Source organism: Lampetra planeri, chromosome 21 (assembly GCF_965212315.1).
Source record: "Lampetra planeri chromosome 21, kcLamPlan1.2.h2, whole genome shotgun sequence".
In the NCBI taxonomy this organism is placed as follows: Eukaryota; Metazoa; Chordata; class Hyperoartia; order Petromyzontiformes; family Petromyzontidae; genus Lampetra; species Lampetra planeri.
Genome location: NC_136127.1, coordinates 5,342,655 through 5,354,669, shown reverse-complemented (window position 1 = coordinate 5,354,669; position 12,015 = coordinate 5,342,655). Strand labels below are relative to the sequence as shown.

General features: G+C 44.8%; 1 protein-coding gene and 14 non-coding genes across 17 annotated transcripts in view; all 15 read right to left on the bottom strand.

Moving 5' to 3' along the window:
- PTPN23 (protein tyrosine phosphatase non-receptor type 23) overlaps positions 1-1,027 on the bottom strand; it is a 29,520-nt gene extending 28,493 nt beyond the window's left edge. Inside the window, exon 1 of one of the 3 annotated variants that reach the window (XM_078603792.1) lies at positions 812-1,027. In XM_078603792.1, the coding sequence (XP_078459918.1) occupies positions 812-895 (84 nt within the window). In that variant the 5' untranslated portion in view covers positions 896-1,027. The remainder of the gene's footprint in view (positions 1-811) is intronic. The other 2 variants (XM_078603793.1, XM_078603794.1) reach the window with 2 other exon arrangements.
- Positions 1,028-1,172: 145 nt separating this feature from the next.
- Positions 1,173-1,245, bottom strand: TRNAF-GAA (transfer RNA phenylalanine (anticodon GAA)). The gene has a single exon. It is a non-coding gene; the product is annotated as a tRNA-Phe (tRNA).
- A 293-nt stretch (positions 1,246-1,538) lies between these two features.
- On the bottom strand, positions 1,539-1,611 carry TRNAF-GAA (transfer RNA phenylalanine (anticodon GAA)). Its single transcript has one exon. It is a non-coding gene; the product is annotated as a tRNA-Phe (tRNA).
- A 1,287-nt stretch (positions 1,612-2,898) lies between these two features.
- Positions 2,899-2,971, bottom strand: TRNAF-GAA (transfer RNA phenylalanine (anticodon GAA)). Its single transcript has one exon. It is a non-coding gene; the product is annotated as a tRNA-Phe (tRNA).
- A 607-nt stretch (positions 2,972-3,578) lies between these two features.
- On the bottom strand, positions 3,579-3,651 carry TRNAF-GAA (transfer RNA phenylalanine (anticodon GAA)). Its single transcript has one exon. It is a non-coding gene; the product is annotated as a tRNA-Phe (tRNA).
- Positions 3,652-4,941: 1,290 nt separating this feature from the next.
- TRNAF-GAA (transfer RNA phenylalanine (anticodon GAA)) lies at positions 4,942-5,014 on the bottom strand. Its single transcript has one exon. It is a non-coding gene; the product is annotated as a tRNA-Phe (tRNA).
- A 956-nt stretch (positions 5,015-5,970) lies between these two features.
- On the bottom strand, positions 5,971-6,043 carry TRNAF-GAA (transfer RNA phenylalanine (anticodon GAA)). The gene has a single exon. It is a non-coding gene; the product is annotated as a tRNA-Phe (tRNA).
- A 622-nt stretch (positions 6,044-6,665) lies between these two features.
- On the bottom strand, positions 6,666-6,738 carry TRNAF-GAA (transfer RNA phenylalanine (anticodon GAA)). Its single transcript has one exon. It is a non-coding gene; the product is annotated as a tRNA-Phe (tRNA).
- A 273-nt stretch (positions 6,739-7,011) lies between these two features.
- Positions 7,012-7,084, bottom strand: TRNAF-GAA (transfer RNA phenylalanine (anticodon GAA)). The gene has a single exon. It is a non-coding gene; the product is annotated as a tRNA-Phe (tRNA).
- A 272-nt stretch (positions 7,085-7,356) lies between these two features.
- Positions 7,357-7,429, bottom strand: TRNAF-GAA (transfer RNA phenylalanine (anticodon GAA)). Its single transcript has one exon. It is a non-coding gene; the product is annotated as a tRNA-Phe (tRNA).
- A 1,305-nt stretch (positions 7,430-8,734) lies between these two features.
- On the bottom strand, positions 8,735-8,807 carry TRNAF-GAA (transfer RNA phenylalanine (anticodon GAA)). Its single transcript has one exon. It is a non-coding gene; the product is annotated as a tRNA-Phe (tRNA).
- A 964-nt stretch (positions 8,808-9,771) lies between these two features.
- Positions 9,772-9,844, bottom strand: TRNAF-GAA (transfer RNA phenylalanine (anticodon GAA)). Its single transcript has one exon. It is a non-coding gene; the product is annotated as a tRNA-Phe (tRNA).
- Positions 9,845-10,814: 970 nt separating this feature from the next.
- Positions 10,815-10,887, bottom strand: TRNAF-GAA (transfer RNA phenylalanine (anticodon GAA)). Its single transcript has one exon. It is a non-coding gene; the product is annotated as a tRNA-Phe (tRNA).
- Positions 10,888-11,160: 273 nt separating this feature from the next.
- TRNAF-GAA (transfer RNA phenylalanine (anticodon GAA)) lies at positions 11,161-11,233 on the bottom strand. The gene has a single exon. It is a non-coding gene; the product is annotated as a tRNA-Phe (tRNA).
- A 293-nt stretch (positions 11,234-11,526) lies between these two features.
- On the bottom strand, positions 11,527-11,599 carry TRNAF-GAA (transfer RNA phenylalanine (anticodon GAA)). Its single transcript has one exon. It is a non-coding gene; the product is annotated as a tRNA-Phe (tRNA).
- Positions 11,600-12,015: the final 416 nt, after the last annotated feature.

The following is a 12,015-nucleotide window of genomic DNA, read 5'->3' as shown; positions in this document are numbered from 1 at the left end:
TCCTGTAAACCAGGCGAGGTCGTTAACATCTCGCCACCGTGCCAAGATGAACTAAAACCGCATTCTAAATCGACATCACAGCGTGTTTCAAATCAAGTAAAACCAAGCCACCCATTAGATAAATAAAATGCGTAGAGCTTTGCTTTAAAATAAAGCATAAATATCTCTTTATCAGCGGCACGGCGAAAGAGTCAACGCTGCCGTACGATAACGTAAACAAAAGCCGAGGCGGGTCATTTGACGCCACCTACTGGAATTTAACTTGGGGTCCAGTACCAACAACATCCGCTACTGAACGTAATTTAAATGCCCAACATTGCCGCTGCGAGGTTAACGCAACACGCTCATTTAAACCCGCGTTCACGAGCGTTGCCATGCCACACGCAATTTACTTATCATCCATCTCCCACGCAACGCGAATTCCGCGGTTTCTACTACAGTGCGCGCGGGAGCGTCACTTTAAAGTATTTTTAAATCACTCTAACAGAGCTTCAAACTCGCACGGGACAACCCGAATAAGGTGTGTAGGAACTACGCACGAGTTGTGTGCTTATTTTTATCTCGTCTCGCCTTAGTAAACAGGTAAACCATCACGATCGAGCCACAGCTGCAGTCAACTTCGTGGCGGCCCAGTCAACGTCCGATAATTGAGCCTCGGTCTTGTCTAGCAGAACCGCCGGGGAACCCCGCCTCTCGCAGGGTGATCATTAAAGGAGGTCAACGCAGCAGGATCACAACGGCGATGCGAGGTGATCGGGGGAATGATTCAAAGGGGGCGCTTGCCCCGTCTTTGCCGCACGTGTCACCGTACCTGCTTCACGGCGTCGACGAAGGGGAAATCAACCGCGATCTTGAGCTCCAGCGCAATCATCGGCATCCGCGGAACCGCCTCCATGTTGCCCTGCCGGAAGCGCTCGCCTCCTCTGCCGGATGTGACGTCACCGCCGTTGTGACGCACGCGGCGTCTCGTGACTGCCGTGACGTCACCGACATGGGGGAGGGGAGGGTATAATGGCGGATTTGTCCTTTTCGTCTACATTTTTGGCCGTGCTCAATAAGCGTTGGAAGAAAAAAAATGGTATAGCATGTAAAATATAACATGTGCGATATTGTAAAAAATCAAATGTGTGAAACCTGTTTTTAAGCTTCAACGGAAAAAAAACACTGCGCATTGCCGAAACCCGGGATTGAACCAGGGACCTTTAGATCTTCAGTCTAACGCTCTCCCAACTGAGCTATTTCGGCTCCCACGAGTAACCCACTGTCAGTCGCCAGGTTATCGTAGCGACAACTTACGTGGGGACGATGGCAACTGCAGTCGATCGATCCACTGCGAACGCTGAGTACCTCCAGATGAGTGCGGTGCGAAAAAGTTTAACATTGGTGCATCATGCTTCCACCACCATGCGCCTGCGATCTCTTCGGTCACCAACCCTCCAGTTATAACCGTGATGGGCATCCACAAGCCATACATATTGTGTGCGTTATTAACCACACAGTCACATTAGTCGTCATTAACTTGGAGAAAAAAGAAACCATGCCGAAACCCGGGATTGAACCAGGGACCTTTAGATCTTCAGTCTAACGCTCTCCCAACTGAGCTATTTCGGCTTCCTCCTGCAGCCTTGGTTTAGTTGCCATGTTATTGGCGTCCCAGTTTGATAGAGGTTATCAAAAGTGGCTCAATGGGTAATCTATTGACCAATGATGCACATTGCAATTCATAAAGCATCTGTGAACGATGTGGTGATAAGAAATGAATGCAGGAGCTTTTTGTCACTCCACTGCTGGAAAAAGGCCTCCTCATGCTGCCCTGGTCATTAGGGTTTGTCAAAGACAACCACAATGGGGAGTATTTGGTGAACTGAGCAAACATATGTTTCATGCCGAAACCCGGGATTGAACCAGAGACCTTTAGATCTTCAGTCTAACGCTCTCCCAACTGAGCTATTTCGGCTTCCTTCTGCCGCATTGGTTTAGTTGCCATGTTATTGACGTCCCAGTTTGATAGAGGTTATCAAAAGCGGCTCAATGGGTAATCTATTGACCAATGATGCACATTGCAATTCATAAAGCATCTGTGAACGATGTGGTGATAAGAAATGAATGCAGGAGCTTTTTGACACTCCACTGCTGGAAAAAGGCCTCCTCATGCTGCCCTGGTCATTGGGGTTTGTCAAAGACAACCACAATGGGGAGTATTTGGTGAACTGAGCAAAAATATGTACCATGCCGAAACCCGGGACCTTTAGATCTTCAGTCTAACGCTCTCCCAACTGAGCTATTTCGACTTCCTCCTGCAGCTTTGGTTAAGTTGCCATGTTATTGACGTACCAGTTTCATAGAGGTTATCAAAAGGGGCTCAATGGGTAATCTATTGACCAATGTTGCACATTGCAATTCATAAAGCATCTGTGAACGATGTGGTGATAAGAAATGAATGCAGGAGCTTTTTGTCACTCCACTGCTGGATAAAGGCCTCCTCATGCTGCCATGGTCATTGGGGTTTGTCAAAGATAACCACAATGGATAGTATTTGGTGAACTGAGCAAAAATAATAACCATGCCGAAACCCGGGACCTTTAGATCTTCAGTCTAACGCTCTCCCAACTGAGCTATTTCGGCATCCTCCTGCCGCATTGGTTTAGTTGCCATGTTATTGACGTCCCAGTTTGATAGAGGTTATCAAAAGTGGCTCAATGGGTAATCTATTGACCAATGATGCACATTGCAATTCATAAAGCATCTGTGAACGATGTGGTGATAAGAAATTAATGCAGGAGCTTTTTGTCACTCCACTGCTGGAAAAAGGCCTCCTCATGCTGCCCTGGTCATTGGGGTTTGTCAAAGACAACCACAATGGGGAGTATTTGGTGAACTGAGCAAAAATATGTACCATGCCAAAACCCGGGATTGAACCAGGGACCTTTAGATCTTCAGTCTAACGCTCTCCCAACTGAGCTATTTCGGCTTCCTCCTGCCGCATTGGTTTAGTTGCCATGTTATTGACGTCCCAGTTTGATAGAGGTTATTAAAAGTGGCTCAATGGGTAATCTATTGACCAATGATGCACATTGCAATTCATAAAGCATCTGTGAACGATGTGGTGATAAGAAATGAATGCAGGAGCTTTTTGTCACTCCACTGCTGGATAAAGGCCTCCTCATGCTGCCCTGGTCATTGGGGTTTGTCAAAGACAACCACAATGGGGAGTATTTGGTGAACTGAGCAAAAATATGTACCATGCCGAAACCCGGGACCTTTAGATCTTCAGTCTAACACTCTCCCAACTGAGCTATTTCGACTTCCTCCTGCAGCATTGGTTTAGTTGCAATGTTATTGACGTCCCAGTTTGATAGAGGTTATCAAAAGTGGCTCAATGGGTAATCTATTGACCAATGATGCACATTGCAATTCATAAAGCATCTGTGAACGATGTGGTGATAAGAAATGAATGCAGGAGCTTTTTGTCACTCCACTGCTGGAAAAAGGCCTCCTCATGCTGCCCTGGTCATTGGGGTTTGTCAAAGACAACCACAATGGGGAGTATTTGGTGAACTGAGCAAAAATATGTACCATGCCGAAACCCGGGATTGAACCAGGGACGTTTAGATCTTCAGTCTAACGCTCTCCCAACTGAGCTATTTCGGCTTCCTCCTGCCGCATTGGTTTAGTTGCCATGTTATTGACGTCCCAGTTTGATAGAGGTTATCAAAAGTGGCTCAATGGGTAATCTATTGACCAATGATGCACATTGCAATTCATAAAGCATCTGTGAACGATGTGGTGATAAGAAATGAATGCAGGAGCTTTTTGTCACTCCACTGCTGGATAAAGGCCTCCTCATGCTGCCATGGTCATTGGGGTTTGTCAAAGATAACCACAATGGGTAGTATTTGGTGAACTGAGCAAAAATAATAACCATGCCGAAACCCGGGACCTTTAGATCTTCAGTCTAACGCTCTCCCAACTGAGCTATTTCGGCTTCCTCCTGCAGCTTTGGTTAAGTTGCCATGTTATTGACGTACCAGTTTCATAGAGGTTGTCAAAAGTGGCTCAATGGGTAATCTATTGACCAATGATGCACATTGCAATTCATAAAGCATCTGTGAACGATGTGGTGATAAGAAATGAATGCAGGAGCTTTTTGTCACTCCACTGCTGGATAAAGTCCTCCTCATGTTGCACTGGTAATTGTGGTTTGTCAAAGTTAACCACAATGGGTAGTACCACTTGGTGAACTGAGCAAAAAAACGTACCATGCCGAAACCCGGGATTAAACCAGGGACCTTTAGATCTTCAGTCTAACGCTCTTCCAAATGAGCTATTTCGGCTTCCTCTTGCAGCATTGGTTTAGTTGCCATGTTATTGATGTCCCAGTTTGATAGAGGTTATCAAAAGTGGCTCAATGGGTAATCTATTGACCAATGATGCACATTGCAATTCATAAAGCATCTGTGAACGATGTGGTGATAAGAAATGAATGCAGGAGCTTTTTGTCACTCCACTGCTGGATAAAGGCCTCCTCATGCTGCCCTGGTCATTGGGGTTTGTCAAAGACAACCACAATGGGGAGTATTTGGTGAACTGAGCAAAAATATGTACCATGCCGAAACCCGGGACCTTTAGATCTTCAGTCTAACGCTCTCCCAACTGAGCTATTTCGACTTCCTCCTGCAGCATTGGTTTAGTTGCAATGTTATTGACGTCCCAGTATGATAGAGGTTATCAAAAGTGGCTCAATGGGTAATCTATTGACCAATGATGCACATTGCAATTCATAAAGCATCTGTGAACGATGTGGTGATAAGAAATGAATGCAGGAGCTTTTTGTCACTCCACTGCTGGAAAAAGGCCTCCTCATGCTGCCCTGGTCATTGGGGTTTGTCAAAGACAACCACAATGGGGAGTATTTGGTGAACTGAGCAAAAATATGTACCATGCCGAAACCCGGGATTGAACCAGGGACCTTTAGATCTTCAGTCTAACGCTCTCCCAACTGAGCTATTTCGGCTTCCTCCTGCCGCATTAGTTTAGTTGCCATGTTATTGACGTCCCAGTTTGATAGAGGTTATCAAAAGTGGCTCAATGGGTAATCTATTGACCAATGATGCACATTGCAATTCATAAAGCATCTGTGAACGATGTGGTGATAAGAAATGAATGCAGGAGCTTTTTGTCACTCCACTGCTGGATAAAGGCCTCCTCATGCTGCCATGGTCATTGGGGTTTGTCAAAGATAACCACAATGGGTAGTATTTGGTGAACTGAGCAAAAATAATAACCATGCCGAAACCCGGGACCTTTAGATCTTCAGTCTAACGCTCTCCCAACTGAGCTATTTCGGCTTCCTCCTGCAGCTTTGGTTAAGTTGCCATGTTATTGACGTACCAGTTTCATAGAGGTTGTCAAAAGTGGCTCAATGGGTAATCTATTGACCAATGATGCACATTGCAATTCATAAAGCATCTGTGAACGATGTGGTGATAAGAAATGAATGCAGGAGCTTTTTGTCACTCCACTGCTGGATAAAGTCCTCCTCATGTTGCACTGGTAATTGTTGTTTGTCAAAGTTAACCACAATGGGTAGTACCACTTGGTGAACTGAGCAAAAAAACGTACCATGCCGAAACCCGGGATTAAACCAGGGACGTTTAGATCTTCAGTCTAACGCTCTTCCAAATGAGCTATTTCGGCTTCCTCTTGCAGCATTGGTTTAGTTGCCATGTTATTGATGTCCCAGTTTGATAGAGGTTATCAAAAGTGGCTCAATGGGTAATCTATTGACCAATGATGCACATTGCAATTCATAAAGCATCTGTGAACGATGTGGTGATAAGAAATGAATGCAGGAGCTTTTTGTCACTCCACTGCTGGAAAAAGGCCTCCTCATGCTGCCCTGGTCATTGGGGTTTGTCAAAGACAACCACAATGGGGAGTATTTGGTGAACTGAGCAAAAATATGTACCATGCCAAAACCCGGGATTGAACCAGGGACCTTTAGATCTTCAGTCTAACGCTCTCCCAACTGAGCTATTTCGGCTTCCTCCTGCCGCATTGGTTTAGTTGCCATGTTATTGACGTCCCAGTTTGATAGGGGTTATCAAAAGTGGCTCAATGGGTAATCTATTGACCAAAGATGCACATTGCAATTCATAATGCATTTGTGCATAATGTGTTGATAAGAAATACATACGGGAGCTTTTTGTCACTCTACTGCTGGATAAAGTCCTCCTCATGTTGCACTGGTAATTGTGGTTTGTCAAAGTTAACCACAATGGGTAGTACCACTTGGTGAACTGAGCAAAAAAACGTACCATGCCGAAACCCGGGATTAAACCAGGGACCTTTAGATCTTCAGTCTAACGCTCTTCCAAATGAGCTTTTTCGGCTTCCTCTTGCAGCATTGGTTTAGTTGCCATGTTATTGATGTCCCAGTTTGATAGAGGTTATCAAAAGTGGCTCAATGGGTAATCTATTGACCAATGATGCACATTGCAATTCATAAAGCATCTGTGAACGATGCGGTGATAAGAAATGAATGCAGGAGCTTTTTGTCACTCCACTGCTGGATAAAGGCCTTCTCATGCTGCCCTGGTCATTGGGGTTTGTCAAAGATAACCTCAATGGGTAGTATTTGGTGAACTGAGCAAAAATATGTACTATGCCGAAACCCGGGATTGAACCAGGGACCTTTAGATCTTCAGTCTAACGCTCTCCCAACTGAGCTATTTCGGCATCCTCCTGCCGCATTGGTTTAGTTGCCATGTTATTGACGTCCCAGTTTGATAGAGGTTATCAAAAGTGGCTCAATGGGTAATCTATTGACCAATGATGCCCATTGCAATTCATAAAGCATCTGTGAGCGATGTGGTGATAAGAAATGAATGCAGGAGCTTTTTGTCACTACTCTGCTGGATAAAGTCCTCCTCATGCTGCACTGATCATTGGGGTTTGTCAAAGTTAACCACAATGGGTAGTACTTGGTGAACTGAGCAAAAATATGTACCATGCCAAAACCCGGGATTGAACCAGGGACCTTTAGATCTTCAGTCTAACGCTCTCCCAACTGAGCTATTTCGGCATCCTCCTGCTGCATTGGTTTAGTTGCCATGTTATTGACGTCCCAGTTTGATAGAGGTTATCAAAAGTGGCTCAATGGGTAATCTATTGACCAATGATGCCCATTGCAATTCATAAAGCATCTGTGAGCGATGTGGTGATAAGAAATTAATGCAGGAATTTTTGTCACTCCACTGCTGGATAAAGGCCTCATCATGCTGCACTGGTCATTGGGGTTTGTCAAAGATAACCACAATGGGTAGTACTTGGTGAACTGAGCAAAAATTTGTACCATGCCGAAACCCGGGATTGAACCAGGGACCTTTAGATCTTCAGTCTAACGCTCTCCCAACTGAGCTATTTCGGCTTCCTCCTGCCGCATTGGTTTAGTTGCCATGTTATTGACGTCCCAGTTTGATAGAGGTTATCAAAAGTGGCTCAATGGGTAATCTATTGACCAATGATGCACATTGCAATTCATAAAGCATCTGTGAACGATGTGGTGATAAGAAATGAATGCAGGAGCTTTTTGTCACTCCACTGCTGGATAAAGTCCTCCTCATGTTGCACTGGTAATTGTGGTTTGTCAAAGTTAACCACAATGGGTAGTACCACTTGGTGAACTGAGCAAAAAAACGTACCATGCCGAAACCCGGGATTAAACCAGGGACCTTTAGATCTTCAGTCTAACGCTCTTCCAAATGAGCTATTTCGGCTTCCTCTTGCAGCATTGGTTTAGTTGCCATGTTATTGATGTCCCAGTTTGATAGAGGTTATCAAAAGTGGCTCAATGGGTAATCTATTGACCAATGATGCACATTGCAATTCATAAAGCATCTGTGAACGATGTGGTGATAAGAAATGAATACAGGAGCTTTTTGTCACTCCACTGCTGGAAAAAGGCCTCCTCATGCTGCCATGGTCATTGGGGTTTGTCAAAGATAACCACAATGGGTAGTATTTGGTGAACTGAGCAAAAATAATAACCATGCCGAAACCCGGGACCTTTAGATCTTCAGTCTAACGCTCTCCCAACTGAGCTATTTCGGCTTCCTCCTGCAGCTTTGGTTAAGTTGCCATATTATTGACGTACCAGTTTCATAGAGGTTGTCAAAAGTGGCTCAATGGGTAATCTATTGACCAATGATGCACATTGCAATTCATAATGCATTTGTGCACAAAGTGGTGATAAGAAATGAATGCAGGAGCTTTTTGTCACTCCACTGCTGGATAAAGGCCTCCTCGTGCTGCACTGGTCATTGGGTTTTGTCAAAGTTAACCACAATGGGTAGTACCACTTGGTGAACTGAGCAAAAAAACGTACCATGCCGAAACCCGGGATTAAACCAGGGACCTTTAGATCTTCAGTCTAACGCTCTCCCAACTGAGCGATTTCGGCTTCCTCCTGCAGCATTGGTTTAGTTGCCATGTTATTGACGTCCCAGTTTGATAGAGGTTATCAAATGTGGCTCAATGGGTAATCTATTGACCAATGATGCACATTGCAATTCATAAAGCATCTGTGAACGATGCGGTGATAAGAAATGAATGCAGGAGCTTTTTGTCACTCTACTGCTGGATAAAGGCCTCCTCATGCTGCCCTGGTCATTGGGGTTTGTCAAATATAACCACAATGGGTAGTACTTGGTGAACTGAGCAAAAATATGTACCATGCCGAAACCCGGGATTGAACCAGGGACCTTTAGATCTTCAGTCTAACGCTCTCCCAACTGAGCTATTTCGGCTTCCTTCTGCCGCATTGGTTTAGTTGCCATGTTATTGACGTCCCAGTTTGATAGAGGTTATCAAAAGTGGCTCAATGGGTAATCTATTGACCAATGATGCACATTGCAATTCATAATGCATTTGTGCACAATGTGGTGATAAGAAATACATATGGGAACTTTTTGTCACTCCACTGCTGGATAAAGGCCTCCTCGTGCTGCACTGGTCATTGGGGTTTGTCAAAGTTAACCACAATGGATAGTACCACATGGTGAACTGAGCAAATATATGTACCATGCCGTAACCCGGGATTGAACCAGGGACCTTTATATCTTCAGTCTAACGCTCTCCCAACTGAGCTATTTCGGCTTCCTCCTGCAACATTGGTTTAGTTGCCATGTTATTGACGTCCCAGTTTGATAGAGGTTATCAAAAGTGGCTCAATGGGTAATCTATTGACCAATGATGCACATTGCAATTCATAATGCATTTGTGCACAATGTGGTGATAATAAATACATATGGGAGCTTTTTGTCACTGCACTGCTGGATAAAGGCCTCCTCATGCTGCACTGGTCATTGGGGTTTGTCAAAGATAACCAGAATGGGTAGTACTTGGTGAACTGAGCAAAAATATTTACCATGCCGAAACCCGAGATTGAACCAGGGACCTTTAGATCTTCAGTCTAACGCTCTCCCAACTGAGCTATTTCGGCTTCCTGCAGCATTGGTTTAGTTGCCATGTTATTGACGTCGCAGTTTGATAGAGGTTATCAAAAGTGGCTCAATGGGTTATCTATTGACCAATGATGCCCATTGCAATTCATAAAGCATCTGTGAACGATGTGGTGATAAGAAATTAATGCAGGAGTTTTTGTCACTCCACTGCTGGATAAAGGCCTCATCATGCTTCACTGGTCATTGGGTTTTGTCAAAGATAACCACAATGGGTAGTACTTGGTGAACTGAGCAAAAATATGTACCATGCCGAAACCCGGGATTGAACCAGGGACCTTTAGATCTTCAGTCTAACGCTCTCCCAACTGAGCTATTTCGGCTCCCTCCTGCAGCATTGGTTTAGTTGCCATGTTATTGACGTCCCAGTTTGATAGAGGTTATCAAAAGTGGCTCAATGGGTAATCTATTGACCAATGATGCACATTGCAATTCATAATGCATTTGTGCACAATGTGGTGATAAGAAATTAATGCAAGGGTTTTTGTCACTCTACTGCTGGATAAAGGCCTCCTCATGCTGCACTGGTCATTGGGGTTTGTCAAAGTTAACATCAATGGGTAGTACCACTTGGTGAACTGAGCAAAAACATGTACCATGCCAAACCCCGGGATTGAACCAGGGACCTTTAGATCTTCAGTCTAACGCTCTCCCAACTGAGCTATTTCGGCTCCCTCCTGCAGCATTGGTTTAGTTGCCATGTTATTGACGTCCCAGTTTGATAGAGGTTATCAAAAGTGGCTCAATGGGTAATCTATTGACCAATGATGCACATTGCAATTCATAATGCATTTGTGCACAATGTGGTGATAAGAAATACATGCGGGAGCTTTTTGTCACTCCACTGCTGGATAAAGGCCTCCTCGTGTTGCACTGGTCATTGGGGTTTGTCAAAGTTAACCACAATGGGTAGTACCACATGGTGAACTGAGCAAAAATATGTACCATGCCAAAACCTGGGATTGAACCATGGACCTTTAGATCTTCAGTCTAACGCTCTCCCAACTGAGCGATTTCGGCTTCTTCCTGCAGCATTGGTTTAGTTGCCATGTTATTGACGTCCCAGTTTGATAGAGGTTATCAAAAGTGGCTCAATGGGTAATCTATTGACCAATGATGCACATGGCAATTCATAAAGCATCTGTGAACGATGCGGTGATAAGAAATGAATGCAGGAGCTTTTTGTCACTCTACTGCTGGATAAAGGCCTCCTCATGCTGCACTGGCCATTGGGGTTTGTCAAAGATAACCACAATGGGTAGTACTTGGTGAACTGAGCAAAAATATGTACCATGCCGAAACCCGGGATTGAACCAGGGACCTTTAGATCTTCAGTCTAACGCTCTCCCAACTGAGCTATTTCGGCTTCCTTCTGCCGCATTGGTTTAGTTGCCATGTTATTGGCGTCCCAGTTTGATAGAGGTTATCAAAAGTGGCTCAATGGGTAATCTATTGACCAATGATGCACATTGCAATTCATAAAGCATCTGTGAACGATGTGGTGATAAGAAATGAATGCAGGAGCTTTTTGTCACTCCACTGCTGGAAAAAGGCCTCCTCATGCTGCCCTGGTCATTGGGGTTTGTCAAAGACAACCACAATGGGGAGTATTTGGTGAACTGAGCAAACATATGTATCACGCCGAAACCCGGGATTGAACCAGGGACCTTTAGATCTTCAGTCTAACGCTCTCCCAACTGAGCTATTTCGGCTCCCACGAGTAACCCACTGTCAGTCGCCAGGTTATCGTAGCGACAACTTACGTGGGGACGATGGCAACTGCAGTCGATCGATCCACTGCGAACGCTGAGTACCTCCAGATGAGTGCGGTGCGAAAAAGTTTAACATTGGTGCATCATGCTTCCACCACCATGCGCCTGCGATCTCTTCGGTCACCAACCCTCCAGTTATAACCGTGATGGGCATCCACAAGCCATACATATTGTGTGCGTTATTAACCACACAGTCACATTAGTCGTCATTAACTTGGAGAAAAAAGAAACCATGCCGAAACCCGGGATTGAACCAGGGACCTTTAGATCTTCAGTCTAACGCTCTCCCAACTGAGCTATTTCGGCTTCCTCCTGCAGCCTTGGTTTAGTTGCCATGTTATTGGCGTCCCAGTTTGATAGAGGTTATCAAAAGTGGCTCAATGGGTAATCTATTGACCAATGATGCACATTGCAATTCATAAAGCATCTGTGAACGATGTGGTGATAAGAAATGAATGCAGGAGCTTTTTGTCACTCCACTGCTGGAAAAAGGCCTCCTCATGCTGCCCTGGTCATTAGGGTTTGTCAAAGACAACCACAATGGGGAGTATTTGGTGAACTGAGCAAACATATGTTTCATGCCGAAACCCGGGATTGAACCAGAGACCTTTAGATCTTCAGTCTAACGCTCTCCCAACTGAGCTATTTCGGCTTCCTTCTGCCGCATTGGTTTAGTTGCCATGTTATTGACGTCCCAGTTTGATAGAGGTTATCAAAAGCGG